Source organism: Nycticebus coucang, chromosome 5 (genome assembly GCF_027406575.1).
Source record: "Nycticebus coucang isolate mNycCou1 chromosome 5, mNycCou1.pri, whole genome shotgun sequence".
In the NCBI taxonomy this organism is placed as follows: Eukaryota; Metazoa; Chordata; class Mammalia; order Primates; family Lorisidae; genus Nycticebus; species Nycticebus coucang.
The window spans coordinates 23,594,674-23,622,628 of record NC_069784.1 but is presented as its reverse complement, the minus strand read 5'-3'; the positions used below and the strand labels follow the sequence as shown (position 1 = coordinate 23,622,628).

Here is a 27,955-nt window from a genome sequence, read left to right as displayed (position 1 = left end):
TATAGAAATATATGGCTGAGAGTTATTTTAGAAATTAAATTCTCTCATTTTACAGATTTAGAAGTGAAGTTATTCCAAGAGCTGGAGGTTGCTGTGAGCTGTGACGCCACGGCTTTGTCTACCAACGGTGACAAAATGAGACTCTGTCTCTAAAAAAAAAAGTAGTGAAGTTATGACATTTTACATTTTTGAATTATCAGTATTTTACTTTTTGCCTTCAATAGCCCTTTGAAACATAATAGGTACTCTGTCACCATTCATAGTTCTCTACAGGTTTGCAAGTCCTTAATATCATTGGTGGCCACACTCTGTGTGAAATAACCAAAATTTATTTATGGTATCATAGCCCCCAAACCAGAACAAGAAACACTCAAGGGCCAAATCTTAGCCTTGGTTGAACAGTTCCCAGTCTTACTATAAAAATTAGGTTTGTGAATTATAAATTTGATAAAGTCTTCCACTTCATTCCAAACCCCAATAAATCTTTTTTGGCTTGTAAGACAGGATACTAAATTCATTTAAACATTTTAATTTTATTTTTATTTTTAGGAACTTGTTCGTAAAGGGATACCCCACCACTTTAGAGCAATAGTTTGGCAACTTTTATGCAGCGCACAAAGCATGCCAATTAAGGATCAATATTCAGAACTCCTGAAAATGACCTCACCTTGTGAAAAATTAATCCGAAGGGACATTGCTAGAACTTACCCCGAACACAATTTTTTTAAGGAAAAAGATAGCCTCGGGCAGGAGGTTTTATTTAATGTAATGAAGGTAAGTTTTATTATTCATTTTCTGAAATGAAATAAATTCTCAGAAGGTTGAAATTATACATTTTTTATAATGAAGCATGGATTCCTATCACAATTATCAGTTGCTTTGACAATAAAATTGGTTTTGGCATAATTTTTGTCTTAATTCTGATTGTTAACAAGTTTGGAGAACATGCTAGAAAATTTTATCACATTATTCAGCATTAGTTGATAAAAATGAAATAACTTATAAATCATAGGCCAGGCCTGGCCTGCAGCTCAGCAGCTAGGGCGCTGGCCACATACACCGGAGCTGGCGGGTTTGAACCCAGCCCAGGCCTGCCAACAACAGTGACATCTACAACCAAAAAATAGCCGGGTATTGGTGGTGGGTGCCTGTGGTCCCAGCTACTTGGGAGGCTGAGGCAAGAGAATTGCTTGAGCCCAAGAGTTAGAGATTGCTGTGAGCTGTGATGCCATGGCATTCTAACCACGGTGACAGCTTGAGACTCTGTCACAAAAAAAAAATGAATAAATCATAGACCATAGAGAGGTCCTCTGTGAAAATGGATAATTTACCATCTGCGAAGTTCAAAACCTGGGATATGGGTTTCTCCTATCGTGGCTGCCTGCATATACTCAGCAAATTTGTCTGCTTGCTACGACGAATGCTGTTAAGAGTTGATTATCCGTTACACTTACATCTTACAGAGGTAAGGTGTACCATTGTAATGTTTTCTTCCCATAGTTTCATTTCTTCTAGCCACCTTTGTGAAATACTGATTGCTTGTTAAACTATTTTAATTTTGCTAGTCCTTTGCCTTAGCCTACTCTAGCTTTATCTCTATTAGATATAAATTTTACTTGATTTTTAAGCCCTATTATCTTTCTGTGTACAAATTACTTAACTTTTTTGTCATAGGATCTGCCAGTTTCTAATTGGAAATTGTCCAAACAAAATTTTATGTAATAAAACAATGGCTTTTTAAATATTTATAAGATAATATCTATAACAATCAAGCAAGAGCTTTTCTAAAAATTAAATGGTCTTTTAATCTACCTGTCTCACCAATTTTAGGCTTTTGGAGAAGGAAGGTATAATTTACTATGTTGAAGTATTTTGAACAACATTTTTTGTTTTTTAGGCATATTCTTTAGTGGATCGTGAGGTTGGTTACTGTCAAGGAAGTGCTTTTATAGTTGGATTATTGCTTATGCAGGTAAGTTAGTGCATGTATTAAATGTTCAATTAAATTCTTTATTAAAGGTGGATTGGAGAATTTAAAAATTATCTTTTTTCTTATTAATTATAAGCAGATATTGACTATTTTCCCCTAGGCATAATTTGAATAGGAATATTTAGTTTGCATTTTAAAAGATTGAAATTGTGGGCAGGATATGGTGGCTCACATCTGTAATCTAAGCACTTTGGGAGGCTGAGGTGGGAGGTTTGTTTGAGCTCGGGAGTTTGAGGTTACAGTGAGCTGTGATGACATATTGTACTCTAACTTGGACAACAGAGTGAGACCCTGTCCTAAAAAGAAAAAAAAAAGATTGAAAGTGTTGAAATAATAACATATTATGTTATCTTTGATTTTTTACCACCAAATAAAATTTCAGCTTCTCGATATATGCACTTGTACTATAACATTCTACTAAAACCTGTAACGTTAGTTAACAGTATTTTAAAATCTTACTGTCAACATTTAATGAGTAGTAATCTTTTCTCAGCCAAGGAGGACTTACATGATTACAGCGTTGGTATCAAAATCTTATTTATATTTATATACATGTTTGGAAATTTACACAGGAATTTTACTTGTTGTGGAGGTAAGGGCTTGTCAGATTACCCCAACTTACGTTTTTAAAATATTACCGTTAATAAAAAAACCTCCCGGGCGGGGCCTGTGGCTCAGGGAGTAGGGCGCTGGTCCTATATACCGAGGGTGGCGGGTTCGAACCCAGCCCAGGCCAAAATACTGCAACAACAACACAAAATAATAATAAACATAAAAAAATAAAAAAAGTTTGAAATCCCCCCCAGTTCCCATTATGTTAATGCTATTAAAAAAAGAGAGAGGGAATGACACTTGCTTTGATATGTCCAGAAGAGAAGAAAATCTTATGAGACCAAAAAGGAAAATTAATAATCATGTACTGCATGATGACATTTATTCAACAAAGGACCACCTGCGTGATGGTGGCCCCTAAGATTATAATATCATGTTTTTACTGTACCTTTTCTATGTTTAAATATGTTGAGATATACAAATAGTTGGAATTATGTTATAATTGCCTACAGTATTCAGTATAATAACATGCTATACAGGTTTGTAGCCTAGGAGTGTGTAGTGGGCTCCACCAACCAGGTCTGGTTAAGTAACACTGTATGGTATTTGCACAAAGATGAAATAGCCTGAGGACATGTATCTTACTAACAACCCCTGGCCTCTTTTAGTTCTTTGGGAGAGAAAACAACCATTCTGTGGGGAGACCCAGGTTTCAGTGTTGAGTATTCTTTTGAGAGAGCCAGATTTAGGAAGAACATTAAGGATATAGGTAGAATATCTTACTGATGGCAGGATATGAGTTCCAGAAAGTGTTGTGGAAAGGCTTAGGGAAGATTTGAAATGGGGTGGATTAGGGAAACGATGGAACAATAGGATGGGAGTTTTGGGATCTAGGGCTTCTCTCAGTGAATGACATAAATTAGTGGAGCTGTAGGGCTTGATAGGATCAACAGGGCTGGTATCCAGGGCAGAATTGTGGCTGTGTGTGTTAGGAGGAAGGAAGAAGTACAGGTTTTGCCAAGAAACTCTTGGCTGCTGTCCATGACTGACTGTCAGGCTAGTAAAAATGTATTGTTATTAGCAACATTCTTCAGTAAGAAGTATGTGTGGAGATCCTTTGGGGTGTTCTCTTTTGAAAAACACTGGTTAATGTGAGTGAATGAGAATTAGCAAATTTTACTATTTTGAGAAAAATGGCTTAACAATTTGGATATTTGCTTAAATATTCCAAATATCTTTGTAGCTCCTTATAGAGCTTTCATATTATCTTGTTTGCTATGATTTCCTAGTGATTTACACATAAAATTTGAAATTGGTACCTTGAAACCCCGATTTCAGGTAAGTTCAACACTTAACTTTAGAAGTTCTTTTTTTTTTTTTTTTTGAGACAGTCTCACTATTTTGCCCTTGGTAGAGTGGCAAGGCATCACAGCTCACAGCAACCTCAGACTCTTGGGCTTAAGCAATTCTCTTGCCTCAGCCTCCCAAGTAGCTGGGACTGCAGGCGCCCGCCAGAACACCCGCTATTTTTTTGTTGCAGTTGTCGTTGTTTAGCAGGCCTGGGCCAGTTTCGAACCCTCCCGCCTTGGTTATGTGGCTGGCACTGTAAGCACTGTGCTATGGGTGCTGAGCCAAGAAGTTCTTTTTTTTTTTTTTTTTTTTTTTTTTTGGCCGGGGCTGGGTTTGAACCCGCCACCTCCGGCATATGGGACCAGCGCCCTACTCCTTGAGCCACAGGCGCCGCCCCCAAGAAGTTCTTTTAACACTTAAGTTAAAAGTTCTTTTAACACTTATGCCATATCATATCACTTTTGCTCAGAATCCTTGAAAAGCTTCCAATTTCACTTAATGGTAAAAGTCAAAATCCTTACAGTGACTCTAAAGCCCTTTGTATTTTGGTTCTCTGTGGTTCCCTGTTATTTTTCCTCCATAACCTAAGCTTCACTTATAACATTACTTCTAATTTAGTAGTCCCTGTTTCCTGTTCCTTAAGCATGCCAAGCATGATGTTATCTTAGGACCTGTGTATTCTTCTCTCTTCCAGAACTGTTCTTCCCTCAGATACTCCCTTATCTTTTTCAGGAGTTTGCTCAAATGTTACCTTATCAAGAAACCTTCCCTGACCTATACAAATAGCAGTGTACATGCATCTCCCCAGCATCCCTATTACCCTACTTAATTTTATTTCTATGGCACTCACTTCCATCTGACATACACAGGTATATTAGTTAATTTATTCCATGTATTGTCTGTATCCCTCCACTAGAAAGTTCATGCTCCTTGAGAGCAGTGATGGTGTTTATTTTGTTCACTAGTATATACCTGGTTGTAAGTCGATATTTTTTGTTTGAATTCATAAATTAGACAAACTGAGGCAGTTTATCTCAGAGGTTATAAGGTATGCCTGCCTTCTCATTCTTGGTGATGGGAGACTAGAATATCGTGATTGTTAGTCCATTGCTCTTATCATTTATCATATGGCCTTTCAAATCAGTATTTCTGGCTAAGTGGGTACTTGGTTTAAACACAACAATAATCAATAATAAACACTGTTCAATAAGACACTGCCCCATGTCCACACAAACACAGCTCTGAGACACTGATACACCATATACTGAGATTATAAAACCTTACTGAGTTGTTTGTACAGTGCTGTCAAGGTAAGTACATGGTGGCAAGTCTGTGAACTTAATTGTCAGATCTTGTACAATAACAGCCTCTGATGGTTATTCTAGAAAAACAATTCCAAAATTGCTTTGGAGTGTAGACTAGGCATTGGGATCAACACATAGCTTCCAAGGGGAGCATTTATAGGTGACTGTAGTGATACTCAGCAATGGGTATGCAGTACTTTTTCTAGGATGAGTTCATGAACTTAATTGTCACACCTTATACAATTTATTTGTATATTACAGAATATTAACCTATGTTTTTTTTTTCTTAATGTAGATGCCAGAGGAAGAAGCTTTCTGTGTATTTGTTAAATTAATGCAAGATTATAGACTTCGTGAACTTTTTAAACCAAGTATGGCAGAATTGGGCCTTTGTATGTACCAGTTTGAATGCATGATTCAGGTAAAAATGCAGTGTTGATAAAAAGCAATTGCCTTTATATTTTCTATCATCTTATTCTGAGTGATAATTTCATGTCAAAAAGGATTAAAGGAAATTTCATGTCAAAAGCATTAAAGCAATAGAAGAAATACGTGTTTTAAATGATCATTGGTTGGTTGGTTGACACAATTAGGCTTATTTCTTGGGCTCTGTCTTTACGTAATCCCAGTCTGGAATTTGTCTGCAGTTTTCATCTTCAACCCTGCAGCATTTGTGCCAGATGTATCCGACACCCTTTATCTCAGTACACAAGCTTCCTTACTATGTTCTCTTCTATCCTCTTATTACATATTCTAAGGTCTCATACAGGAGCTTTATTTATTTATTTATTTATTTATTTATTTATTTATTCATTTATTTATTTTGAGACAGTCTCACTGGGTCACCCTTGGTAGAGTGCTGTGGCATCACAGCTCACAGCAACCTCCAACTCTTGGGCTCAAGTGATTCTCTTTGCTCATCCTCCCAAGTAGCTGGGACCACAGGAGCCCACCACAATGCCCAGCTATTTTTAGAGACGGGGGTCTCGCTCTGGCTCAGGCTGGTCTCAAACCTGTGAGCTCAGGCCATCCACCCTGCTTGGCCTCCCAGAGTCCTAGGTGCTCACAGGTGCCCTGCCTTATAAGAACTTTATGATATGACACTGAGGCTAGGCCATTGACTTTGAAACTTTTTCATTTTCTTTCAGTCCGTTCACCTTCCTTTTCCTTTTGGTCTCACTTTCCTACTTTCCTGTAATCTTTTTTTTTTCCATTTAATGTTTTCATCAATTTATATTGCTAGTGTAATACTCAGATTGTCTGGTGACTGCATGAGGGTGTAGAGAAGAATAGAATCAAAATCAAGTGAAAAATACCTTTGAAGTATTTTAACTTCTGGATTTAATTTTTATATTTTATATATGTACATAAGTTGAATGGATCCTATTATACAATAGTATAGATATTTTCATTTATTTAAATTTCAATTAGGTGAGCAGAATTTAAGAAATGATTCTGCTGGCATGAGAACTATTTTTATTTATTTATTTATTTTATTATTATTATTTTTTTGAGACAGAGCCTCAAGCTGTCTCCCTGAGTAGAGTGCTGTGGCATCACAGCTCACAGCAACCTCCAATTCCTGGGCTCAAGTGACTCTCCTGCCTCTCCCTCCCAAGTAGCTGGGACTACAGGTGCCCACCACAATGCCTATCTATTTTTTGGTTGCAGCCGTCATTGTTGTTTGGTGGCCTGGACTGGATTCGAACCCACCAGCTCAGGTGTATGTGGCTGGCGCCTTAGCTGCTTGAGCCACAGGCACCGAGCTGAGAACTATTTTTACATGTCTCCTTTCCCACAGGAATTGTAAAATCCTCTATCTTTTCTATGTGTGATGGGAGGAGAAGGTTATGTAAAATGTTATCACATTTATCTTTATTTTTATTCATTTTTTAAAAATGGACAATAGTTATACATATTTGTAAGGTACATAGTGATTTTGTTTTGGTTTTACATTTTAAAGGAAAAGCCAAAATAAGCCAGTGCCTGCGGCTCAGTGAATAGGGTGCTGGCCCCATATATCGTGGGTGGTGGGTTCAAACCTGGCCCCAGCCAAACTGTGACAAAAAATAGCCGGGCATTGTGGCGGGCGCCTGTGGTCCCAGCTACTCAGGAGGCTGAGGCAAGAGAATCGCCTAGCCCAAGAGCTGGAGGTTGCTGTGAGCTGTGACACCATGGCACTCTACCGAGGGTGACAAAGTCAGACTCTGTCTCAAAAAAAAAAAAAAAGCCAAAATAGGGCTTGAGATGGTTCTTTTTATTTATTTATTTTAAATTACTGTTTGAGGTTAATTTGAGAGTACAAAGAATTAGGTTACAATGTTTGCATTTGCTAGGTAGGATCCCTCTTATAATTGTGTCCTGCCCCCATACACCCTAACATCGTGTCCATTAAGTGGGAGCACACCCATCCCCCTCCCTCCTCCCCTCTCCTGAGCTGGTTCTTAGTTAAATTTTTTTCTGAAATAGTAAGCTTGTTTTTATCCACCCTAAACTCTCTTGATGTTATGTTTTCAATTAATGTATCATTTATGTTTTCAATTGCTGGAGTTACTGAAGCATCTATATTTTGTATTTTTCCTATTTTTTGGGAAGGCAGAAATAGGTGATTAATGGTCAATAGCACCTGAAAATATTTTAGGGTAGCATTTTTTGTTTGTTTTCAAAAGTTTTTTTTAATTATTATAATTATAATATATAAAAGTATAGAAAAATCAGATACCTACGTACTTACCAATAAGATAAACAAATATAAGTTTAGTTTCCTTTTATTAGTAGATTAAATGTTTAAAATACCAAAAATTCCAACTCCACATTGTTTTCTCCTTCTTCCCTTCCTGCATAGTAGTCACTCCCACTCTCTCTCTTTTTTTTTTTTTTTTTTTGAGACAGAGTCTCAAGCTGTCACCCTGGGTACAGTGCTGTGGCATCGCCATAGCTCACAGCATCCTCTACCTCTTGGGTTAAAGCTATGCTGTTGCCTCAGTTTTTCTATTTTTAGTAGAGATGGGGGGGGTCTCACTTTTGCTCAGGCTGTTTTCAGACTCCTGAGCTCAAGCAGTCCACCCGCGTCGGCCTCCCAGAGTACTGGGGTCACAGGCTTGAGCCACCGCGTCTGGCCTAGATGCTCTCTTGAACAATCCACCCTCCTCGGCCTTCCAGAGTGCTGGGGTCACAGGCGTGAGTCACCGTGCCCAGCCTAGATACTCTCTTGAATGTGTCATTTTCTACATCTTAGCTTTTCCATATAATGCTTGATCTTATCTTTGTGTTTGGTATGAAATAATATAGTATATGTACAGTGATCTGGTTTAAAATAATTCAGTTTCGTTGTGTTTTAACAAATTCTTTCCTTCTCTTTAGGAGCATCTTCCAGAGCTCTTTGTACATTTTCAGTCTCAGAGTTTTCATACCTCAATGTATGCATCATCCTGGTTTCTCACTATCTTTCTTACAACTTTTCCGTTACCAATTGCAACAAGGATTTTTGATATCTTTATGTCTGAGGTAAGCTGTGGGCAGTCTAAGAGCAAGAACTGGGCAAAGGGTCATTGACTTTATTTGAGCAAGGCAATGAGGAGAGTAAAAAGGAGACCCATGTGTCGATGCTAAACTGCTTTCATGGATAATTTTATTATTAAACCTTATTATAACTCTATCACGTAAGTACTGTTATTATCCCCATTTGTTAGATGATAGATAAGGAGACCGAGACTTAGAGAAAGATTAAGTAGCTTATCTGTGGACACACAGCACATAACTGGTATAGTAACTAGGATTCAAATGTAGACATTCAAATTCTGGAGTCCGCATTCTTAATCAGACCTTTTATCAGACCAGGTGCTGTGGCTCAGACCTATACTGTGATTCACTTAACCAATCCATCCTGGTTTGCGTGTCAAACCTGTCTTTCCACCTGTTTTTATATAGAAAATTTTCTTAGAACACAACCTTGCCCATTTCTTTATATGTCTGCTTTGGGACTATAGTGGCAGAGTTGAATAATTGTGACAGAAACCACATGGCTCACCAAGGCTAAATATTTGCTGTCTCGTTCTGCAGAAAAAGTTTGCCAGCTCTTAGTTTAGAACCCTAAATGTTTACCTTAGTATTATTTTGAATTGTTTAGTTTTTATTGATGAAGGAGTAAGAAAAATTTGGCCTTATTTCATTTGTATTCTCAGGGCTTAGAAATAGTGTTTCGAGTAGGCTTAGCACTTCTTCTGATGAATCAGGCAGAATTAATGCAGCTTGACATGGAAGGGATGTTACAGGTAAGTCAGTTTATGGTTTCTTGAACGTCTTTAGATTTCACTGTTAATTAGTTAATGATGAACAGCACTGAGTAGTTTTTATGTTTTTCTTTCATTTTATCTCAGCACTTTCAGAAGGTCATTCCACATCAGTTTGATGGCGGTCCAGACAAATTAATCCAAGCAGCTTACCAAGTTAAATACAACTCCAAAAAAATGAAAAAGTAAGTATTTTATACTTTCATTGTTAGTTATGGGATGTGTTTAAGTAGACATGAAACTTTGTGGAAGTGGCAAGACATTCTTGTGAGAAGTACATTTTCCTCATTATTTCCTCCTCATTTCATTTGGTGGTATTGGTTTCAGTGTAACATAAAACTAACGTTGGAGTGAACAACTTTTAATAGCAGTGCATGGGGCTAGTGTTCACTGCCTTTAAAACTCTCATTTCTCTTTCCACGTTGCCTGGTGTAGGTAATGAATGTGACTTTAAAAATCACTTTTATGGGGTAGTCCCATTCATTGACATTCTTTTCCTCTTAGTTTGACCCCAGTGTGTCACTTAAGTTCAAGATTAATGTAACTAGTTAGATAGACATGAGATATGGGTTAAGAATTTAAATTGTTATTTTAGTTAATTAATTTATAGTGTCTCACTCTATTACCCAGGCTAGAGTGCCGGGGCATCAGCCTAGCTCATAGTAATGTCAAACTCATAGGTTCTAGCAATTTTCTTGTCTCAGCTTCCCGAGTAGCCGGGACTACAGGCATCTTCCACTATGTCTGGCTAATTTTTCTGTTTTTAGTAGAGACAGGGTCTCACTCTTGCTCAGGCTGGTCTTGAAATCCTGAGCCCAAGCGATCTCACAGTACTAGGATTATAGTGTGAACCATCGCACCCGGCCATGAATGAGAATTATTAAAATTAGTTATTTTAGTTGGCAAAAACAAGCCAATTTATGAGCTTCAACTTAATCCTAAATTATTTACGACATTTCCAATAATCATCATCATATTGAAATAGTATAGACCATAAAGCTGCTCTACTTTGTAACTGATAAAGATCTAAAGAGTCTTAATTTTTGCCATTTTGTAGAGCCACATTTAAATCACATTACCCAAACAAAGAATTTATTTTACTTTAAAAGTCTTTTAGAGAATGAGGTTCCTTAACCTTCTTTGTAACTGATTCCCCTTTTAGATCTTATCACATGTACAATTCCTTTCTGAAATTTAAATTATTTACTTATCACACTTCTGACCTTCTAATTCTTTGACTCCTACTATCCTTGCTTTATCGAAATCCCTAATCTGATGTCTAATAATAGCCTTCCTCTGATCTGAGCAAGTGTTTAATGTCTGTCAGTGAAAGTGCCATGAAGGAAATGAATCAGGATGAAGGACCTGAGTGATGGATGTTCTTCTAGACACAGCACTCAGACCACATAAGCCGTGAAGGTACCCTGTGAGCAGACACCAGAGAGGAGTGAGAGAGGGGGAGCCATGTGATTGGGAAAAGTGTGTTTCTCGGTGAGAGAACAGTAAATGCAAAGAGGCAGGAAGGTGATTGATATGTTTTGGTATGTTCAAGGAATAGAAAGAAAACCAGAGTGACGGGGGACACTGTCTGGAGGCACCCAGAATGGTGCAGTGTTTGACATACTGTTGTAGGCTTTCCTACAATACAGCCTCTAACAAAACCAGGCTGTCGCAAACCCTGGTAATAGAATTGTTTACCTTTATACCAAGAAGGTTAGGAAAGCACCAATGCGGCGCGTGCCCAGGCAGATTTTCAGAGGTTCGCGCTGAAAGGTTGTCTAAAAAAAAAAAAGCATGTCAGCAGGACCTGTGATGGTTCCGTGTGTGCTGCGTGTGTTCGTGACAGGATCAAGTCTGCTTTCCTCACTGAGGAGCAGAAAACCATTGTGAAAAGTGCTGAAGGCACAAACACAGAGTCAGAAAGTTAAATAAGAAAATGAAGCTGTTTTGAGTAATAAAAATTAAAAGTTAAAAATCAAACAGAAAATCAGCGTGACTGCATTAGTGTAGGCAAATAGGAGTATGGTAGACAGTAAAGTGTGAAGCATGGTGGGTAGCTTGGGGTGTTGAAAGCCGTGCTGTTCACTGTGGTAGCCCTTGCCATCATGTGGCTATTTAGATTAGAAATAATTAAAGATCCATTTTGTCACTTAACATATCGGTTGCTCATTAGTCACATGTGGCTGGTGGTTACTGTATTGGACAACACAGATTGTCAGTGTCAAAAGCTCCTTTGGACTTTATTGACCCTCATGGGCCAGAGTGTATGTTAAGGAAGGGAAATCATTAGAGAATTTTGAGTAAAGTGACATGATCTGGTTTTAAAAGTGGCACTCTTAGGTCACAAGTCTAACCTCAGTAAATTTAAAGGAATAGAAATTATTCCTTGCATCTTCTCGGACCACCATGGAATAAAAGTTGAACTCAGTAACAACAGGAATCTGCATACTCATACAAAAACATGGAAGTTAAATAACCTTATGCTGGATGATTGCTGGGTCATAGATGAGATTATGCCAAATTTTTGGAACAAAACTACAATGAAGACACGAATTATCAGAACCTCTGGGATACCGCAAAGGCAGTCCTAAGAGGGAAATTTATAGCACTGCAAGCCTTCCTCAAGAGAATGGAAAGAGAGGAAGTTAACAACTTAATGGGACATCTCAAGCAACTGGAAAAGGAAGAACATTCCAACCCCAAACCCAGTAGAAGAAAAGAAATAACCAAAATTAGAGCAGAATTAAATGAAATTGAAAACAAAAGAATTATACAACAGATCAATAAATCAAAAAGTTGGTTTTTTGAAAAGGTCAATAAAATAGATAAACTTTTGACTAACCTAACCAGGAAAAAAAGAGTAAAATCTCTAATTTCATCAATCAGAAACGACAAAGACGAAATAACAACAGACTCCTCAGAAATTCAAAAAATCCTTAATGAATATTACAAGAAACTTTATTCTCAGAATATGAAAATCTGAAGGAAAATGACCAACTAAGGAAATCTATACAGTATGGACTTCAGTTAACAATAATGTACTAATATTGGTTCATTAATTGTAACAAGGTACTATACTAATATAACATGTGAATAATAGAAACTGGGACAGTACGTAGAAGTGCCAAGAGCTATCTTCACAGTATTATAGAAAATCTAAAACTTCTTTAAATATTTAATTTATTAAAAACTATCAGTGGAGAAGAAAAAGGAGTAACAGATTTTAGAGTCTTGTTTAGGAGATTGGAACATACATGGTGACTGAATTGAGAAGCAAGGATTATGCAATGGCTTTTAGTGTTGAGTTTGAGGTGTGTGAGTGAGTAAAGCTGTTTCCACATGACTCATTTGTGAAGGCTGTAAACTTATCTCAATAATGCAGCCGTTATTCAAAATGTTTTGCAGATCTTTGGAGTCCTTTATAGATTCTTTTGGATATCTAATGTCTTTTTAGATACACTTTAGTGAGAGATGTGGTAGTGTGGCTGTTAAGGCTGTGACCTTAAGCAACTTCCTCAACCTTTATAAAACTCCAGAGTGGGTATAACAACCTATATTAAAAAGTTACTGTGTCCTAAAGGACATTATGCATATAGTAAGTAATGGATTTTTGTCCTTTGAGGGAGAATTTGATTTTTGAAAGCAGCTGTAAGTTATTTGGAGCATTGGCTAGTTAATATTTATTGCTATTTTTTTTTTTTTTTTTGAGACAGAGTCTCACTTTGTTGTCCTGGGTAGAGTACCATGGTGTAATAGCTCACAGCAACCTCAAACTCTTGGGCTCAAGTGATTCTCTTGTCTCAGCCTCCCAAGTAGCTGGGACTACACCGTAGTGCCAGGCTATTTTTTTAGAGACAGGATCTTGCTCTTGCTGAGGCAGTCCACCCACCTCGGCCTCCCAGAGTCCTAGGATTAGAGGTGTGAGCCACAGTGCCCGGCCCAGCTGGTTAATATTTAGAGTAAACTTGGTATTTTTAGTTGAGAGCAATAAAAATTTAGTGCAACTAATTTTTATGTTACATACAAATTTTTTAAAAGTTAATTTTAATCTTACAATAGAATTGAAAAAATAGTGCATTGCATTTGTTCATCATGTCTTACTCTTTCTCTAGCCTTTTATTGGTTTTCATAACCTTGATACTTGTAGAGAGCTGGTCAGTTATTTTGTAGACTGTCCTTCATTTTGGGTTTGTTTTGGGTTTTCTCAGATTGAGGATATGTACTGTTGGGAAGGCTACCATAGTGGTACAGGGATGCATGATATCATTGTGCATTACTGGTGATGTTAACCTTGGTTATGTAGCTCGGGTGCTGTCTGCCAGGGTTGTGTACTGTAAATTTACTGTTTTCCTCAAGTACTTACTAAATATTTTGGGCAAGATAGAGACTGCTTAAACTTTAACTCACTAATTTTAGTATCCATTGGTGGTTCTTCCCGTGGTAGTTACTACGGAGTTCTAATGATGATTTTTATATTCACCTCATTCCTTCTGTATTTATTAATTGGAATTATTCTGTAAGGAAGAGTTGTCCCTTCCTGCTTATTAAAATTTTTAAAGTCAATTTTAGTGCCAGGATTTTCTGGTTAAGAGACAGTTGAACTCTTTGGATGTGTTTTAATTTGAAGGAAAAGGATACGTGGTTCATATTTAAGTAGATAGACTCAGTTCTCTGTCTTATGCTTTATATATTACTATTTTACTTTGTAAATTTTATTTTTATATTTTTATCTGTAAAACTATTTTGTAAGAACCATGTAATGCTTTAGGTCATTTTTCTTGTATCAAATATCTCAGTTTATAAACTGGGGGAAACTAAAGAAATTATATTTTAAGTTCACATATATTTTTAAATTTTATAATTTAGTAACTACTTTTTAATGAAAATGTACCTTTAACTCTTCTTTTTTCCCCCCTCTTAGGCTTGAAAAGGAATATACTACAATAAAAACTAAAGAAATGGAAGAGCAAGTTGAAATTAAAGTAAGCATTTCAGGGCTTTTTTAAGTGCTGAAGATAAATTGGTTGAAATCAGTTATTTGGCAGTAGGTGTTAGTTCATGTTGATATATTGTTACCTATGTGCAATAAATTTAGCAGTGAAGCTTGTATTTATTTGTTGATATATTCATTTACCATCCTACTAGATTATAGTTGAAAATAGACATTTCAAAAAAGGAGAATAATGTGACTGGACAGAGAACAGCTCTTCCCTTTTTCTACATTTGTTGGTGGCTTATCAGCAGAAAATACTTGCACGAGGAAGATAATTGTTATTCCATTTACGAGTACTTTAAAAATTGGTGGAGAAAATAGCCTATACCATATTCTGTGCTGAGAACCATAGCAGTGTAAGCTAGGCAAACATTAAAGAGGAAAAATATTGCACTAAAACTAATTATGGTTGCTCTAGAACTTTAGAAAGCTTTGAGTAATAACATGTTTTCTTCTCTAAGTGAGAGTTACACTTTTAAACTACTTTTCTCCAGAGAAACAAGTAGATTTTCAATTTGAAGGACGTACAGATTCCCTGTATTTACCCTAAAATTAAAAACTTTGGATCCCCTGTAAGCCAAGGAATTCTTAAATTGAAGGTGTTTGGCACACTTATAGCTGGGACTTCAGCAAATTTGTTTTGGCTTTTGTGCTGATACTGCAAGTTGGAGATGATAAGTGGCAGCGTGAGTCAAGGAACTCAGTGACTGGCTGATCTAACTTAGAACCTAGGCATTAACCCCCCCACACACAAAGGTGAAAAATGAAAGAACTTTTTTTGAGTGACCCCTTCCCCCCTTTTAAACTTTATGTTCGAATGTGTTCGATTTCTGACTTGGACTTGGCAAGACATCAGACACCTTACTTATAGTTAACTAGCCATTTATTAATTGAGTCTTGCTGTAAAACACAACTCACACCTGATAGGTTGCAGGGAATGATGAGTCATATTAAACTAGTATTATTTTTTGCCTAGTCCTCCTCAGAAACTTCTTGGGAGATAGTTTCTACTGTTTTCCTGTGTGAATTCTCCCTCGTCAACTCTGTCTTCCCTTTTCTAGATGCTTTTTTCCCGTTGCTGTCATCTGTTCCCTGTTAATTGGAAATAGATGTATCTACATTTGTCATAGAGAAAAGGCCCCTGTGGATGTTTTTCCCTCCTTTTTTACGATGATATCACCCAAATGCTGCTCTACCATTTGCTTTTCTTTTAGGTACCATGAGTAAGGGTAATGTTAAATTATACCCTGTACTTCAACCTACTGAAAGTAGAAAGTACGTCATCCTGATGAGTGGGGAGAGAGTTTGGGTTACCGCATACCATGAATATTCGAAACTGCAAATCAAGAATCTGAGGATGGGGAAGCCATCTTGTTCATTTCACCATGCTATATGTTATTGAAAAAACAATCTCATTCTGTGGATAATCCTTGTCCTTGAAGAAGTTGTTTTTATAAAATTAAATACATGAATATAGAAATACCAAAGGCATTTTCAGAAAACAGATCTTTAGCAGACTTTAGTCTGTATTTGCAGTTTTTTCCATACTAGTTTTTTGGGGAAGATTATAGTTTGTATGCCTTACAAAATGCTTTTGAATACTAGCTCCATGTGTCTTAGGCAGATGGCATAAAATTGTTTATAGAGAAGAATCTGGGGAAAAAAATTTTTAAAGTTAGTGAAACATATTAGGCAAATAAAGTATGCTAATCTCAAAGGTAGTGTGTTCTTTTTTAGTAATCTTGTTTCATATCATTTTTTTGTACCATGTCTATCTCTTTTTTTACTCCTTAATTCCCCCAAAAGACAAAACCAAAATAATTTTTGAGTGATTATACTTTTTTCATACTTTATATTTCAATGTGTCTGATTTTTGAGTTGGACCTGGCAGTTCATTTCAGTTGTGATCAGATGACCACCTTCTTTATAGTTCATTAGCCACATATTAACTGAGTCTTGCTGTAAAATGGCAAATGCCGCTTCTTATGCCCCTCCCTCCAGGGTCTCATTTATAAAAGAATGGATTCTGTTAAACTGGTACTTTCTTGCCAGGTCCTTCAGTAAAGCCCCCAGGGAGATAATTGAGGTTTTGATATGCAAGTATAAAATCTGCCCTCGGTGTAAATGTTTTTAAGGTCTCAGTTAAAATCCTAAGACCTTTGGAGTGGTAGTCTTTTATTCTAAGAAATATATCTGTCAGTGAGCTCCCTGGTTAAGATGTGATTTTTAATTATTTTTCCACCTCTTTCCTAAAAGTAGTATAGAAAGGTTTTGATAATAATGGCTTCATGTGGAGAATCTTACAGTTTACTGTGTGAAATTTTTTGTTAATAGAAACATCTTTATCAGTGCTTCTTCCAATCTATTGATGTTCCACCTGAGGGGGAGGAGGTAAGAAATATTAAAATTCTAGCTTATATTAGGGTAACCCAGAAATCTTTCAAAAATAAAAACCTTTATCCCCCTGATCTATTTAAGGTAGACATATGAACTAATAATTTAATTTTCATATTTAAATTTGTATTTTGGACTTAGAGATATAAGGCCCTGTAAATAGGAAGAGTTAAAAATTCTGACATGTTTTTAGTCAGAAGTTAAATATTTTTTCCTGTTTCAAAAATTATGGTGTATTTCAGATATGCTGAAAGCCAGAAAATAATATAAAAACACTCAATGTATTCACTGCCTAGCATAAAAAGAAGCTATTGTCTAAGTTACCTAGGAATTATATTTTAATAATCAATGTAAGGTATTAGTAGAATTGGAGCCTCCCATTTATTCAACACGTAGTATGTGATGAGTCACTTATATGTTCTATCTCCCTTTATTCTACAACAGTCTTATGAAAGGGTTATTTATCTTCATCTTTGTGTGAAGAAATTTAACTTCACTCAGTATTCTGGTGGTCATGCTGCTGCCCACCCAGCCAGTTCATCTGCCTGCTGCCCCAGAGAAAGCCAAGGCCATGTCCAGAGGCAGCAGGTTCACCGCAGAGTTGATTCCACATGGTGCTAAGCGGGGAGATGAGAGAAATTTCTCAAATCCACCTCCCTGAGAATTGGGGAGACAGGTTAGGTTAATTTGACAGGCAGGAAATTAGGTAATTAGGTTTGCTAATTGGCTAAGTTTGGGGCAAAATTATAGGCGGTCTGGAAGTCATCTTATTTTGCTTCAGCTCCTGGGGTTGTTATGATTCCAGTTGAGTCAATTTTTTTGGTATGGGCCACTGGTCTGGGCTCGTTAGCCAATCTACTGCAATGCAAGGTCTGGAAGATATCTTGAAAACTACCTTTAGGGTTCCAAAAGGTGATGTTACCTACAGACAAAAGTTAAGAATCTTTACAACTACCCGTTATGTGGAAAAAGTAAAAAATCTTCATAATCACCAGTTGGAAGCAAATGGGACAGTGACATTATCAAGCAAGGGAGGGACAGCAGCTGATTATTATCATTATTTTAGCTAAGCTTGTTCCTTTACAGAGTTTTGGGGCCTTTTGGTTCTTACTTTGTATCCCCTCATCAATATGTAAGTGCGGTGTCAGTCACATTGCTAGCAGCAGTAGAAGTCAAGAATTTGAATGCTGATTTGTCTAAGGCCCATACGTGTTCTTCAGGATATATACTGTGCTGCTTTCCAAGAGAGTCTTGGATGTATTTATGGAGTAAGAAGGATTTAGATGCCCATTTTTCTGTGGCATATACATTTTCATTAAGAAAATAATGGCATAGCTGGGCACTGTAGCAGGCACCTGTAGTCCCAGCTACTTTGGAGGCTGAGGCAAGAGAATCGCTTAAGCCCAAGAGTTTGAGGTTGCTGTGAGCTGTGATGCCATGGGAATCTACCCAGGGCGACAGCTTGAGACTATGTCTCAAAAAAAAAAAAAAAAAGAAAGAAAGAAACTAATGGCTACATAATAACATTCAGAGGAGGCATGCCAGCATAATGTATTCAGTACTTCATTAATTTGCAGGTAACTTACAATGCCTGCTACATGCCCAAACCCTGTTCTGGGCTCCTGAGATACAGTTATGACCAGTTTCTTTCTAGTATGGAAATCACAATAAACAGAAAGTAAAATGTGTATATTGTAGATGGTATAAAGTGTAAGGGGATAAAAAGACCTCAGGGAAGGAGAATATAAAATAATGGTGTTTCAGTTGAAACTTTAAAGAAGTTGACCAGGTGACTTTTGAATAAAGATTTGAAGAAAGGGACAGAGCTATATATGTGACTCCGAAGGAGGGTGGGGCCTGTTAAGGAGTGTGTCTAGTGAGGAGCAGTAAGCACTGGGGATGGGACAGCATGAACGATGAGGAAAGGGATAGGAGCTGAGATAGAGACGTAGGATGGTATCGACCCTAGTAATGATTTTGGCTTTTACTCTGGTGAGATGGAGCCTTTCGGGGTTTTAGTTAAGGGGAGGACAAGATCTGACTTATGTTCAGTGGGTTCTTTTGGTTGCTATGTCAAAAGTAAATTGCGAGGGGTGAGAGTGGCTCTGTGAAGGTCAATGAAGTAATGCAGGCAAAAGATGATGGTGGCTTGGATGGAGGTGGTATTCTGAATAGATTTTAAAGATAAAATTGAAAGATTGAATGTAGAGCTGTGAGAGGGAGCGGAATCAATCAAGTGTTGTAGCCCAAACAGTTAGAAAAATGGAGTTCCTGTACCTGAGATGGGGAAGACTGCAGGAGGATCTGGTTTGGGGGAATACCAGGAGCTCAATTTGGGGCCTTTTAGCAATGAGATGCCTATAAGATGTCCAAGTAGCTCCTTGAATATGCATGTCAGGAGTCAGGAGAAGACGGGCTCAGAATAGAAATTTGGCATTTGTTAGCAGGCTGATTGTATTGAAAACTGAGAGAACAGACAGGATTACTTGGAAAATGACCATAGGCAAAATAGAGAAGAGAGTTCAAGAATCGAGCCCCAAAGCCAACATGTAAAGGTTAGGAAGATGAATGGCAGCAGCGAACTAGGAACAAAGAAGGAGAAAACCAGGTTAAGTGTAGTGTCTTAGAAGCCAAGAAAAAGTGTTTAAGAGAGAGAGGATTTACCGTATTCAGTGCTGAAGTCGGTTCTTGTGAAGAACCGGATGGAGAAGAGCAGAGAATGTGGGTACTAAAACCTAACTGGAACAAAGTAGAAAAATTAGAGAGGTTTTTCAAAGAATTTTCTATTAAAAGGAGAGAAATGGAACAATAGTCAGAGAGGGCAATAATGTTGAGTTTTGTTTTTTAAGATGGGAGGAAAAAACTGTATGCTTTAATGGTGGTAATCAAGTAGGAAAAATTGATAGTTAGGAATGAGTGAGGGTAATTGCTGGGAGTCAAGAGGGTGTGGGTTTTAGTCCATACGTAGGAGGCTTGACTTTGTATGCCAGAGTGGATAGTTAATGTATAGGAACAGGAAATAAAGTAAAATACTGCATAGAATGTGGTTGTGGAAGCTTCTGAAGTTCTCTTCTAATTGCCTCAGTGAACTCATAGGCAAGATCACCAGCTGAGTGACAGTGAGTTGGCGGGTTGCTGATTTGGAGAAAGAGGAGTATGAAACAGCAATCTAGGAGGATGTAAGAAAGAATGGACTAAGGAAACATTATTATTGTGAGGAAGAATTAAAAGCCCAACTGAATTTAGTGGTTGTTATTTATTATTGAATGTGTGTTTTTTTTGTTTTTTTTTTTTTTGTAGAGACAGAGTCTCACTTTATGGCCCTCGGTAGAGTGCCGTGGCCTCACACAGCTCACAGCAACCTCTAACTCCTGGGCTTAAGCGATTCTCTTGCCTCAGCCTCCCGAGTAGCTGGGACTACAGGCGCCCACCACAACGCCCAGCTGTTTTTTGGTTGCAGTTTGGCCGGGGCCGGGTTTGAACCCGCCACCCTCAGTATATAGGGCCAGCGCCCTTCCGACTGAGCCACAGATTATTTATTATTATTATTATTATTAGTTTGGGGGGAGACAGAGTCCCACTATATCACCCTCAGGGGAGTGCTGTGGCGTTAGAGCTTACAGCAACCTCAAACTCTTCGGCTCAAGTGATTCTCTTGCCTTGACATCCAAAGTAGCTGGGACTATACAGGTGCCCACCATAACACCCAGCTATTTTTTTTTTTTTTGGTTGAAGTTGTCGTTGTTCAGCAGGCCCGGGCCAGGCTCGAACCCACCAACCTTGGAGTATGTGGCCTGTGCCCTACTCAATGAGCTCTGGGCGCCCAGCCCAAATTCCTTGATTAATTTAAATAAACATCGTGGCTGGGTGTGGTGGCTCACACTTGTAAACTTACACTCTCTGAGGCCTTGGTGGGAGGATTGCTTGAGCTCTGGAGTCCCAGACCAGCCTGAGCAAGAGTGAGACCCCCATTTCTACTTAAACCATCCTTTTGTTTTACTTTAGTTATATTTGCCAGCATAGGTACAAACGGAGATTGATTTAGAATAGTGGTTTATGCCAGGCGTGGTGGCTCACCTCTGTAATCCTAGCAGTCTGGGAGGCCAAGGCGGGCGGATTACTTGAGCTCAGGAGTCTGAGACCACCCTGAGCAGGAGGGTCTCTAAAAATATCCGAGTGTTGTGGCAGGCCCCTGTAGTCTCAGGTACTTGGGAAGCTGAGGCAAGAGAATCGCTTGAGCCCAAGAGTTTGAGGTTTATGTGAACTATGACACCATGGCACGGTACCCAGATGACTGAGATGTGACTGTCTAAAAAAAAAAAAGTGTTTTTCCAGGCGAGTATACTACTAAGGGGCTGGGGAGGATGTGTAATGATGGGAAATTCAACTTTGTCAGGAGTGAAGAAGGGATGTCAAGGATGGAGGAATGATGACAGTTGGCAGATCACTGTCATATCCCAGTGAAAAGTAGGGTTGTTGGGGCTGGGATACTTTATAAAGTGAGTAAGAGGGAAAGAAAAGGAGATGATGACCAAAGTATTAGGTTGTTTGAAGTGAGATTTCTCTATTTTGGGATATTCATGTTGTTTTTACTTTTCATTATTAAAAACAACACAAATGGTTAGTATCTTTTTATGTAACAAGTTTTCCTGGCATCTATTATTACTCCCATAGCCGGTTGTAAAAAGTAGAATTCTTGATTTATAGCATATTAGCATTTTTAAGACTTTTCACGTGTAGTACATACATTTCCTGAAGAATATTTCCAGGGTACGTTCTTCTTAGCAGCAAATTTCTATTTCACTGCCACTTTGCCAACCCTAAGTATTTTATTCTTTCACTCTTAGTGTCATTTTTTCTTTTCTAATTTGATAGGTCAAGTAAGGTTCTTCTTTTGTGTGTGTGTAAAATAAAGGGAAGAACTTTTATTTATTCATTTATTTATTTTTGAGACAGAGTCTCATTATGTTGCCCTCGGTAGAGTGCTGTGGTGTCATAGCTCACAGGAACCTCAAACTCCTAGATGTAAGCAATTCTCTTGCCCTCAGCCTCCCAAGTAGCTGGGACTACAGGTGCCTGCCACAATGCCTGGCTATTTTCTTGTTGCAGTTGCCATTGTCGTTTAGCTGCCCGGGCTGGGCTTGAACCCGCCAGCCCTGGTGTACGTGGCTGGCTCCGTAACCACTATGCTATGGATGCCGAGTCAAAAGATTTATTATCATTATTATTATTTTTGTAGTCATATCTATTGATCTTTCTCTTTGTGGTTTTCACTTTATTTCTTATTTTTTATTTTTTTGAGACAGAGTCTCACTTTGTTGCCCTCAGTGGAGTGCTGTGGTATCATAGCTCACAGCAACCTCTAACTCTTGGGCTGAAGCGATTCTTTTACCTCAGCCTCCCAGTAGTTGGGACTATAGGAGCCTGCCACAAGGCCCACTTATTTTTAGAGATAGGGGTCTCACTTTGGCTCAGGCTGGTCTTAAACCTGTGAGCTCAGGGCATTCCACCTGCCTTGGCCTCCCAGACTGCTAGGATTTACAGGCATGAGCCACTGTGCCGGGCCTGTGGTTTTCACTTTAAAATTTAGAAAACTAGTCTACACTATGTGAGGCAGGGGCTTAATGTCAGGACTTTAATACCAGCTTGCCTGTGAACGAGAGACCTCATCTTTACAAAAAATAGAAAATTGGCTGGGTATGGTGGTGCATGCCTATAGTCACAGCTACTCATGAGGCTGAGGCAGAAGAATATCTTGAGCACAAGAATTTGAGGTGAGCTATGATGATACCCACCATGGCACTCTTGCTGAGGTGGCAGAGTGACACTCTGTCTCAATAAACAAAATGCTGTTCTAGAAAATATGAGGAAGATCCTGAAAAATTAGTGAGATATCTGTCAAATGGTAGATTTTAGTTATTTACTTTGTATCAACAATAGACAGCTCTGAAATAGCTTTGAAAAAGAAGTTCCATTTAAAATAAAAATATATCTAGAAATAACCTAAATGAAAATAAGATAGTAGAACCTAACAAATACTTTAAAACTTTACACAGAGACGTTTTTAAAAGATGACTAAAGAGAATAGAGAGAACCAAAAATAGCTTCACGTTATATAAAAATACGAATTTCCCAGTAAAAGGCATATTAACAAACCCAGTCAAATTGAATTCTTTGTAAAATTCCAGAGTGATAAAATCTTAAGAATAATTTTAAAAACTAGACAAAAGTAATAAAGTAATATGCCTAACTTCAAAAATATTGAGCAATGTGTTTGGTATATATTAGGAGTTATGTTATTTACTTTTTTCAATTTCCTTGTAGGTTTTATTATTCTGATTTTCCTTTTGTTTTCTTTTGAGAGACAGAATCTCACTTTGGCTCCAGGCTAGAGGGCCCTGTCATCAGCCTAGCTCACAGCAACTTCAGAGTCTTGGGTTTAAGTGATCCTCCTGCCTCAGCTTCTCAAGTAGCTGTGGCTACTGGTTCCTGCTACAACAACCTGCTGGTTTTTATTTTTTGGTAGAGACAGGGTCTCTTCTTGCTCAGGCTGGTCTCCAGCTCCTCAGTTCAAGGGATCCTCTTGCCTCGACCTCCCAGAGGGCTAGGATTACAGGCGTGAGTCACCACGCCCGGCCTATTACTCTTGCTTTCTAGCTGAGGAAAGGGAGAGTCCAAGACAATGAAAGGTACATATAGGTGTTAATTGTAGTCTGAGGATTTAGACCTAAATCTACTTAACTTCAGAACCCAATCTCTTAACTACTTTAGTATACTAGTATTTGGGGCTTGGGAGGATAAACAAGACAATGTAAGAATGGAGGAAATTAGCTCTACTAGGCATTAAAAGGGATTGCAAATCTAAAATTACCAAAATACTCTGATATTAGTCTAAATAAAAATATAGTAATACTTATAACCTAAAGATAACCCTGAAATGATCTGTATTAACCAAAAAGTTCATTACATTTATCAACTCATGATAAAGTATATATCACAAATGAGGAAGTCATGTTTTATTGAAAAAGTGTTATTAAAATATTTGGTATTTAGGGAAGAAAATCAATTTAGATTTTTATTTCTAACAAAATAGATTTAGAAGATTTAAAGGGGGCAAGGCATGGTGACTAACGCTTGTAATCCTAGGGAGGCTAAAGCGTGACCATCACGTGAGGCCCGGAGCTGGAGACCAGTCTGGGCAACATACTTGAGATCTTACCTCCTCAAAAAATAGAAAAATTAGCTGGGCACGGTGCTGGGTACTGTAGTCCCTAGCTCCTTGAGATGATGAGGCAGGATTGGTTGAGGTTGCAGTGAGCGATGATGACATCATTGCATTTTAGTCTAGGCAACAGAGCAAGAACCTGTCTCAAATAAGAAAAAAATGAAAAAAAAATAAATAAAAGGAATGGGGGAAGGAAATTCAGGTGAATACTTTTTTTAGTTCTAAATTGTATTATTTTAGTCTTCGGTTGTAACTTTTTACTCAGTTGCATAGATGAAACTCAATTTTCTAAACCTTTTAGGACATGTAAAATTTTACCTTTGTTGATGAAATTGTGATTGAGAGCATTTTGGGAATCCCATTTGTTTCTTTGACTTTCTAGACTTTAGCAGTATTTAATAATTGCTCAATTTGTGTAGACCACCTATGCTGCACATTTTTTTCAGAAATGAAACATTTTTTGTTTTGTAGTCTGAGATCACACATAATGTACATTAAAATCATCTAAATATGTTGTAGTGAATAAAACAAGAACATTTAATTTGCAGATTATCTTTGTAGTAACCCTAAGATTTGTTCCAGTCTGTAAGCTACAAGATGTAGTTATCATAGAGTCTCTTTGTTTCTCTGAACTGAAATTGTATATGTTATATAAACTATATTTAAGTCTTTACTGGCAAAATAATAGATTGACTCAATGTGAAAATTTTCTGAAAAAGATATTTTTTGCAGAAATTTAGAGAAAGGTAGGGTTGGAAGGTTGAATTCATCTCTGGAACAAATTGATATAAAAGGGTACGTGGAGGTTTGAAATTTGAGTGATTGCAAAATGAAGGGACAACATTTAGGGGTTTGAAAACGAAGGGATAATTTATATAGGGGGTTAGTAAGAAATTAGTGAATATGCAAAAAAAATTTTTTTTTTTTTTTTTTGTAGAGACAGAGTCTCACTGTACCGCCCTCCGGTAGAGTGCCGTGGCGTCACACAGCTCACAGCAACCTCTAACTCTCGGGCTTACGTGATTCTCTTGCCTCAGCCTCCCGAGTAGCTGGGACTACAGGCGCCCGCCACAACGCCCGGCTATTTTTTTGTTGCAGTTTGGCCGGGGCCGGGTTTGAACCCGCCACCCTTGGCATATGGGGCCGGCGCCCTACTCACTGAGCCACAGGCGCCGCCCGCAAAAAAAATTTTTTAAAAAGGTAGACTGATTTGGATTTAGTATTTGATAATAGTATCTGGTTTTTCTTTTTGAACTAAGAGAAAATACTAGTAATGGAGCTTTTAATTTTCTTAAAAAGCAATTCATGATAAATATTTTTATATTTTTATAATATAAGGAATTTTGCAACTTGTCATCTAAAACATAAATGGAGATTTGTCTAGTGTAAATTCACACTTGATATTTGGCCTGTGCACATGTATTTTTCAGATTTCCTATTTCTTCAACTGATATTTGAATACTAATCATGTAGATAGGCTGTGTAAGAGATAGGCAAGTTAGAATCTTTTCTATCTAATGAAAATGTTAAAACATAAAAGATGCGATAGCTCATACCTATAGTCCTAGCACTCTGGGAGGATGAGGTGGGAGGACCACTTGAGTTCAGGAATTCAAGACTAGCGTGAGCAAGAACCAGACCCTGTCTCTACTAAAAATAGAATAGCTAGGTGTGGTGGCGTTCACCTGTAGTCCCAGCTACTGGGGAGGCTGAAGCAGAATTGCTTGAACCTAGGAGTTTGAGGTTGCTTTGAGCCAGGCTGATGCCATGGTACTCACTTTAGCCTGGGCAACAGAGTGAGACTTTGTCTCAAAAAAGAAAAATGTTGTTACTCATAATGATAAGTATAGAAAAGAGTTAAAATTTCTGTTTGTAGCATTAAAAATTCAGTCACAGCTGGAATACTAAGACCATTTCTTTGCCATGTATTTTCCTACTCTAAACCTTTCACATTTGATAATGTGAGTATTCTTTAGACCCTTTTCTTGCCACCCTTTTATAAGGTGGCACATTTTCAGGACTGTGATTTAAGAATCCTTTTTTTTTTTTCAAGAGTGCTTGGAAAGAAAACTTTCTGTTTTTGTTTTTGTTTTTTGTTTTGGGCAGAGGTTACGCACAGAGAACAGACTTTTGAAACAGCGTATCGAAACACTAGAGAAAGTAAGTAAATGACTTCTTTTGCAAGCTTCTTTGAATGCATAGTATTTATTTCTGTATATTTTAAATCCATTCTCGAAAAATTGGATACGTATTATCTCTCCTAAGTTATGATATTGACTGCTTAACTTGCCTTGCCTACTGTTTAACCAGAATAACTTGTTATTAATAAAATTGAACTTCCATGTTAAAGTTTTAACTGAGATTATTATCAGAGTAACATATTGATGCCATTTGTTTTCTTTTAGAATCAAGTTGGGAATCCATTCTGATACAGCATTTTAAAAATGAATTTCAAATGTTGCCCTCACTGCCATGTTGAATGTGGCAATGATTCCCATAAGGCTCAGCTTTAACTTTAGTCAAAATGACTAATTCATTTCATGAATGCTTTCTTCATTTAATTATTATTATTATTTTTTTTAATTGTTGGGGATTCATTGAGGGTACAAGAAACCAGGTTACACTGATTGCATTTGTTAGTAAAGTCCCTCTTATACTTGTGTCTTGCCCCCAAAAGGTGTGTCACACACTGCATTTCATTTTATTCATTTTACATTTTAATGAAATGTGAAAATTTCACTCATTGATTTTAACCTCTTCCTCTCTGTTTCATCTAAAATAGCTGGACAAATGTAGAAATTTTGCATTTTTCATATTGTGCTTTTGATTATCTTTTATAAGCATTTTCTGATACTATAAAAATGAATTGAGTGGTAAAAGTGTAGTGTAAGAGTTTTGCTTTTCCAAGCTAGGCTTTGTAGTTTAAATAAAAAGTATTTTGCTTTACTAAAAGATAGACGTTTGAATTTATAAATTATTTTTGGTGCCTTTTTTAAAAAAAGAAGTGAGAGTGTGTTAAAAGTGGCCTCATGATATTGCCATGATTTAAGTATCTTAAAATCTTCCCTGAAAATCTAGAAATACTCAAGAAAGAAATAAATGGAACTATATGGATAGTTCACAGTATTTGTCTTTGGTTTAAAAAGTATTGATGATTTCATATTAAACAGAAGTGTACAAGAACATTATGCTTATGAGATGTCTGCTTTGGTTGTATGAAAATTGGAGATGCATTTTATTAAGTCAAAATAGTTTCCTTGTTTTTCTCACATCATGTTAGAGTTTTTATAAGGATAATTCTATTTTTTCATGAAAAGGTTGAGTTTAATTGTTTTTAAGTTGTTTTAATTGTATGTACTCCCTCCCCCCCATACCCACCTTTTAGTAAAATATGTATCATGTTAGGTGTTTTTTTTTTTTTTTTTATCTCTGGAATGAAACATTTTCCTAGACTCCTCAGAATGATAAAGATGCTATAAGAAAGTGTTAAGTTTGGATTTTGCATTCTAGAAGAGTACTTTTTTTACTGGCTTAGGTGGCCTAGACATTCACTTAGCACTTAGAATTCTATAAATACTTTCTTATAAATTGGATTCTATAATCAAAAAATTTACTTACCCTGTTATTGCTGGAGATGATTAAGTTGAGCTCATTATCATGTGTTACATTTTTCTTCTTTGTTTTCTTGGAAGCTGTTGTTACACCAATTGCTGTCAAAATGGACTTCCTTACTCAGATTCCTTCTCCCTTTCATATAAGTGATTTGATAATATGGTTAAGTGTAAAAATAGAGATGTAAAGATATGTTTTCGAAAGAAGATATTTGCTTGTCCAAATAATGAAAAACCACTTGGA

General features: G+C 37.3%; 1 protein-coding gene across 10 annotated transcripts in view; it reads left to right on the top strand.

Annotated features, from left to right (window-relative positions):
* The window catches only part of EVI5 (ecotropic viral integration site 5), a 202,913-nt gene that overhangs the window by 62,536 nt on the left and 112,422 nt on the right, over window positions 1-27,955 (top strand). For 5 of the 10 annotated variants that reach the window (XM_053591714.1, XM_053591715.1, XM_053591713.1 and 2 more), the window contains 9 exons: window positions 550-774; window positions 1,898-1,972; window positions 5,492-5,617; window positions 8,560-8,703; window positions 9,381-9,470; window positions 9,576-9,673; window positions 14,410-14,470; window positions 16,816-16,872; window positions 26,207-26,260. In XM_053591714.1, coding sequence (XP_053447689.1) covers window positions 550-774; window positions 1,898-1,972; window positions 5,492-5,617; window positions 8,560-8,703; window positions 9,381-9,470; window positions 9,576-9,673; window positions 14,410-14,470; window positions 16,816-16,872; window positions 26,207-26,260 — 930 coding nt within the window. The remainder of the gene's footprint in view (window positions 1-549; window positions 775-1,897; window positions 1,973-5,491; window positions 5,618-8,559; window positions 8,704-9,380; window positions 9,471-9,575; window positions 9,674-14,409; window positions 14,471-16,815; window positions 16,873-26,206; window positions 26,261-27,955) is intronic. The other 5 variants (XM_053591717.1, XM_053591716.1, XM_053591710.1 and 2 more) reach the window with 3 other exon arrangements.